Source organism: Triticum aestivum, chromosome 7D (assembly GCF_018294505.1).
Source record: "Triticum aestivum cultivar Chinese Spring chromosome 7D, IWGSC CS RefSeq v2.1, whole genome shotgun sequence".
Taxonomy (NCBI): Eukaryota; Viridiplantae; Streptophyta; class Magnoliopsida; order Poales; family Poaceae; genus Triticum; species Triticum aestivum.
The window spans coordinates 80,304,199-80,310,899 of NC_057814.1; the positions used below are offsets into that span (position 1 = coordinate 80,304,199).

Genomic DNA, 6,701 nt, shown 5'->3' on the forward strand with positions numbered 1-6,701 from the left:
TCCAGAAGCTCACCGGCTCCCCCTCCCACCTCCTGCCGCCCCAGGCCGCGGCGGCCCCGCCGCCGGCGCCGCCCGTCATGGCCCCTCCGCCCCCGCGCCCCATCATGGCCCCTCCGCCTCCGCCTCCGCTGTCCGCCATCCCGTCGCGGCTCCACCGCATCCGGCCGCCGCCGCTGGCCCCGCCCCGCCCGGCGGCCATCCTGCCGTCGCCGGCCCAGCCGACGCTCTTCCCTCTCCCGGCGCTCCCTTCGGTCTGCATGTCGGCGGAGTCCCCCATCTCGGCCTACATGCGCCGGCACCGCGGGATGCCGTCGCCGATCCTCGTGCCCACATCGCCGCTCGGGTTCGGGTGCCTCCACTCGCCACGGGCGCCGACGTCTCCCGGCGTGGCCATGCCGGCCACCAGCCCCCGCGTCCGCGACCCGTGACCAAGAAACAACATCTGCCGCCGCCGCAGCTGCTTCCGATGTGTAGATATGGCCGGCCTAGGAGGGAGATCTGGGTGATAGACTTACTGGATCGACTAGGAGTAGATCAGTGGGATATTGTCTGTATTCAGGTGTTCACCTTAGCGTTCCGGCCATTGCTGGTTCGTCGATGGAGGACTGCGCACGGGCAGCGACGGTCGGTGAAGAGGTCGACGGTGAAGTGCATGAGTGGCAGCGGTGGAGCTTCCTATCGCTTCAGTGCCTCCCTCTGGATCGAATAGGGTTAGGAGTGGGGAACAGTGGCGGTGACGAACCTCGTACCCCGTGCCCCTGGTCCCCACCTCCTCTTTATAGCACTGCACGACAGGGGCCCACCAGCCTTGCTTGGGCTGGACGCCCCCGATCAGGGCGTGGGTCAAGGGCCCAATGAGCCGTTGGGCCCATTAGTGGAGAGATCAACCTAACATTCTCCCCCTTGATCTCATCATTATACTTTTAACTTTATACTTTGAAATAACTCTTTTCAAAGTACTCGTTCCATTACAGATTTGCATGTAGAGCATGTCTCACCATCACGGTTCATTCCCGATAGAATCAACACCTACAACACACTCCTCTGTTTTGAAACAGATTATTTAACCTTGGGCCCTTTTATTGTTCGGAAATCTTAGACTATACCATAAAACCCATGTCGACTGAGTGTTCTCCGAACACACTGGGCGGCAAGCCTTTAATAAGCAGATCTGCAAACACTTGTCTGTTGCTTTTATGCTTCAAGCATTTCTACATGATTCCGGACTTTCTCCTTTACAACGCATAACTCTATGTCAGTGTGTTTGGCATCAACACTTGACTCGTTGTCATAGGAGCGAAAAACTTAAAATGGTTATCGCTGTTGTCAACCATTATCAATTCCGGTTACTTGTTTCTTTAACCTTTTTGCCTGTCCCTCAGCCTCATATCATGTTGTACATTATCTTTACATCATATTAATGATAATTGATTCATTCTTTAGAGTTTTTCCACACAAAAACTCCAAGTGTGAAAGACAACGACAATTATGGATTTCGCTGTATATTTCACGAGTCCTGTCTTTGTACTCACAATCTTTTGAGAGCACTTATTTCTTTCAGCATGAGGCCGATATCCTTGACTCCATTCCAGTGATCTATATCTGGACTGGACATTATCAAAACAACCCGGTTACGTGAACTGTGTCAAGGTAATGTTATACTTTTGCATTCATTAAGCTTCCAACAGCTGAAGCATATGGTACCATATTCATTTGGTCTATTTCATATTGACTTTTGGAACACTAAAGTTCCCAAAATCATTACCCTTTAATATAAGAACAGGCGTAGGTTTTATACTTTAGAAACTTTCCTTAGCATGCCCATGCGACACACCTAATACCCCTTTTATTCTTTTCTCGGTGAATCTCGATCCTTATAATGAGAGACATTCTTTTAAACTTTGAGGACAAGAACTTCTTTTCCTCCTGCAGTCGAATTAACATCACTACTAACAAGCAGAATGTTATCCGCATGTACAAGATATAGGAAATGAAATTCCCATTCTATAACTTTATACAAACACAATTGTCCTCTCATTTTCTTTAACCCAAAACAACATTTTATTGCTTTAGTCCATAAAAGACTTCTTCAGGCAGTATCCCCTGTGTTCTTTACTTTCATCTGATGTAACTCAGATCATAATATCTTTCATCTGATGTAACTCAGATCATGATGTGCTACCAACACTCATTGTAATCTATTCAGTGTAAAATGCGCAAAAAAAACCTTTCGATTTTAGTCGTGTTTTACACCTTTACATATTTCCTTTGGAGTCACATTGTCCTTGTAGACTCTTTACAGCCTACTGTTTTGGCTCCATTGGAAATTACTCATGAGTCCTGAACATCGTCAGAATTCACCAATTTCATTTCATCTCACATAGTCTCTTATCATTTAGATAAGCAGACACTTCTCAAAACTCGATTGAGCGCTTTAAATGAGGTGGGATCAACCTCCATTTGAATTTCACTAACATAGACTTTATAGTAATCAGAAGTATCTGATTTTCTCATTCCTTGAGACCATCTGTGTCTCAGGTACTGGCACTTCTTTCATATGGGGCTGTTGTTGCTCTGTCATTGCCAAGAGGCAAATCAATTGTAGTCTTTCACTTCCAAGAGGCAATAGGTTTTACAGGACCTGTATCACATGATCCATGTTTACTCATTCCTCCTTTATGGAGCTAACAACAGGTGTTGTATAAGTCATACAACATGCTCCCCCAGATACAATCTATTCGAGTCTTAGGTATTTTCATACCATGCTCCCCCAGATTACTCCATCTTTACTAAAAAATGGCGTATCTTTAAACTTTATTATTTGGGTTTAATCTGTTAAAACTTTCTTCTTTATGGCACTTTAAGCACCGTCTTAGTATTCCTTAGTCTGCTTTCGGAACTGTAAAAGATCCAGGAATACATCTATTTCTTTTCTTTAGGGGTATTATTATGATCGTCGTACTCCCCCAGATGATCACATTCTTCATTAATGGATATCTCATATTTCTTTCTCCCCCTTGAAATGTGGCAAGAACTTTTCTGCCACAATTTCGAAAAACCATTCACAACTCTTGTGAATTGAGGAAACTTTGAGTATCTACTTCATGTATCTGATTACTTCATATGTAATGAAGTTATCTGTTAACGGTATGGGAGTACTTTTTCCTTATTCCTCATTCCATTTCGGAAACTCAAAATAGTTCTTTATCATTAGTACTTTTGCAAGTCACACTTGCATATCATTCTTATCTTTAGGTTCGTCTGTAACTTTTATTCTCTTTGGATTTATTGAGTGCTTAATGACCGTTACACATAAGGTGTACGGTCGATACTAGGAAAGCATAATAGCTACTCCGTACTTTTCTCCCAGAGTGGGACACATCAAATGCACATGAGTCATCATATCTTTCTCCTGTCATACAGGATAAGTTCTTTGCCAAAATTTCTCCTGACGTATAGGATTTTTGACATAATACTATGTCAACTGTACCCAGTTACGTAGGTATTTTCCCAGACTTTCCCCGCCATGCGGGTTTTATCATAATCCTCTTTTCCCGCTATGCGGGTAATTTCCTGTAAGGAACATAAATGCCAGAATTGGCTCTTTTGACTGCATATGCAATCATGAAATTCAGAAATAAATCCGAACGCTCTTTGACACACATGCTTGATCCGACATTGGTCAAATTAAACACGCATGTTGTTTGTTTCATCTCAAATCGTGTTGACTGAAAAATCTTCTTCATATAGAATACATGAAAGACATTCGTCAACCAAGACTCTCAATGATCTATTTGTTTTCTTTTCTTGGATTAATATCCAAGAATTCTTTTCTTTTGAAGCCATTCTTTAGAGAGAACATACTCCCTCACGTTATGACCTTTCTTGGTCATCTTTCGGGTAACAAGTACCCAGCCATTCGCTTTCACGAATGAAAGCATGGAAAACTTTTAGTCTGAGAAAACTTAGCCAATAATCAACAATAATGAGTATAAAAATAACCCTACGTTGGTCTGGTTAAAAAATATGCACATTAAACTTTTTAAAACTTCCTTTTTATATTCTAAATCACCGTTGGGCAGAATTAGATCAAAACATCATCCTTCTACATTAATTCCATATCACCGTTGGGCAGAAATGGAAATAACGCATATAACTCGTAAATAATGTGATGATAAAATTTCTATTAAACAACTTTGCTAAGAAATAATCATCATCATCAACTTTATTGCAGTGGAAATAAGAAATATACGTTCCTCTAGTTCAAGAGCATTTCTTCATCTTTAACTCTTCTCTAAAAAAATGATCACTTTGATACAAAATTTATCAGAGATTTAAGCTTTGAACATAAGACTCATAGAATTATAGTACTGTTACCATCAACGTTGGTCAGAAAATAACAATACCATATTTTTATTTTAAAAGAAATATCTTTTTACTGTCAAAGCAGAAGCTATTTGAATCTGATTTCACCCACAAGTGAAAAAACTTCTCTCAAAAAACTGTTCTTCCAATTAAAATTTTTTGGTTGGTTCCAATTTAATTGGAGGATAAAACTTTACTTTGCAAGGGAAACTTTTCAATATTCTATACAGAAATAATTCTGTACTCTTTTACTCTCTAAGCAATATTAACCGGTTGGTTCAAAAATGCATTAGAGAAGCAACAATTTAATCTTTTACTTTAGTTCTATTCACTTTTAAAAGAGCACTTTTATTTTTATTTGCAACAGAAAAACATGAATAAAAAATTCATGATTTTTTTATTCTTTACATAAACTTTTCTTTTACTTTCTGTTTTTCTAAACAGACATCTCATTGGATTTGTTTGAATAGAATAAATTTGAGCAAAAAATAAAATAACAGAAAAACTTTCTGACGGGCCCTTTTAACTGCGCGACCAGTCCCTCGGCTGTGACGCCCCGAGACCGACGCTCCGTTTGCCTTCCTTGTTTGGCGAGTCAGCTGTGTTTTATTTGTGTGTTGCATTCATCATCGCATCATTTGCATTGCATCGGCACTTCGTTGCCGCCATGCTTTAAAACTTGCATCCACTCGTAGTTGCCGCGTCCCCCCTTGGTTCCGCTGACCCTTCCGAGACCAACCTCGTTCTTCGTTTTCCCTCTTGCTTAAACCGGAGTCCCTCTTTGCACAGTGCTTCGCCCCCTCGCGCGCGTCCGAAATTTGTCCCGAACCCGAACCGGACTTTCGTTACCGTTGGGTCCGGATCATCCCCTAACATCTACAAAACATCACCGTTTTCTTTGTTGGACGCCCATAGCCTATTTTTCTCGACCGTTGATTTCGATCGGAGGGACTAGCCCCTAACCTAATTCCCTGCTATTTATACTCGAGGTCCAACCCTAAAAGTTAGGAGGCTTGTCCCATCCCCATTCGGCCGCCGCCACTCCAAAAATCCCCCTCGGGATCCATCCCCAACCTACCAGCCTCCTCCTTCCCGATCCATCCAACCACCACAGCCCACGCAGACCTCCCCGTTCCCCTCGTCGCGAGCCAGGGAGAGGAGCTCCCTGCCGCCTCCCACCTCCTCGTCCTCGTGCCCACAACCGCGGAGCTGTAGCCGTCACGCCAAGGCCGGCGCCCCTCTGCTCAGCTCGCCTTGGACCAGCAGCAGGTCTGGACGACCTCAAGCAGGCACGGCCACCCGAGAGGCCTAGCCCCGAGGAGACCCCATGTCGCCTTCGTCCTTGCCATCTCCGGCCAGATCCGGAGGTTCGCCGCCCCTCTCCGTCCCCGCAGTCCCGCGTTGCCGCCGCCTTGCTCCGTCCCGGCCGTTTCCCGCCGACGGCCTCCTCTCAAGCCCGGCGCCGCCAAGCTGCTTCCCCGCTGGATCTCGCCGTCCCGCCATGAACCCGTCCAGCCAGGTCGCCCCGTCGCGTTTCCCCCTCATTCCTTGGTTCTCCTTTCTCATCCTCGTGCCTCATCTCTTTCTTTTGCGGGTTTCTGCAGGAGCAGCAGCAACCACCATGGAAGCCGCGCCCATGCCTTCCTCCCCGCCTGGATCCGACGTGGATTCGTCGTTTCCCACTACTCCGGCCTCCCTCGCCTTTTCCCGCGTCACCGGAGCCCCGCGTCGCCTCCCTGGAACGAACGTCATCGCTGACGTCTCATGCGTCGAGCCCTCGTTGACCTCTAGCGAACGCCAAGTCCACGGTGTCACCGGCCTCTGTTTCCCCTGCTCTAGATCGAGCGCCTCACTCGCGTTGACCGTGTCGCTGCCCAGCCGGCCACTCCAGCGCCAAGGCCCGGCCTTCTCCAACCTGCCCCGCGCCCCTCTTGGGTTTCCTCCACCGAACCGGGCCGAAGCCCATGGGTGAGCTCCGCACAGTCCCTCTTCTCTATTGCAGCCCCAGGTGGCCACTTCGTCAGCCCGAGCGGCCAGGCCTGCAGCCAGCTCCACCCACGGGCCAAGGCCCATGGTGAGGCCCCCAACGCCCTTTGTTTTTTTCCTCTGTTGGGCTTCCTATTCACTTTCGGCCCATGTGATGTTTTTTTCAGGATCTGCGAATTTCTCTATTATCCAGAGAATTACAGTTTTATAGTAAAACCCCTCATGTTCATGCATTAATAATTAATTAACCGTGCATCTTTTGTAAATAATTTATATATGTAAAATGGTCAGAAATTTGTGTAGTTTAATAATATGCCACTTTCACCCATGTTAAAATTGTTTAAAATGCT

The 6,701-nt window shown here is 45.6% G+C and overlaps 1 protein-coding gene across 1 annotated transcript in view; it reads left to right on the forward strand.

Moving 5' to 3' along the window:
* LOC123170848 (pollen-specific leucine-rich repeat extensin-like protein 3) overlaps nucleotides 1-2,056 on the forward strand; it is a 3,378-nt gene extending 1,322 nt beyond the window's left edge. Inside the window, exon 2 of the mRNA XM_044588583.1 lies at nucleotides 6-2,056. Coding sequence (XP_044444518.1) covers nucleotides 6-428 — 423 coding nt within the window. The 3' untranslated portion in view covers nucleotides 429-2,056. The remainder of the gene's footprint in view (nucleotides 1-5) is intronic.
* The last annotated feature ends 4,645 nt before the right edge of the window (nucleotides 2,057-6,701 follow it).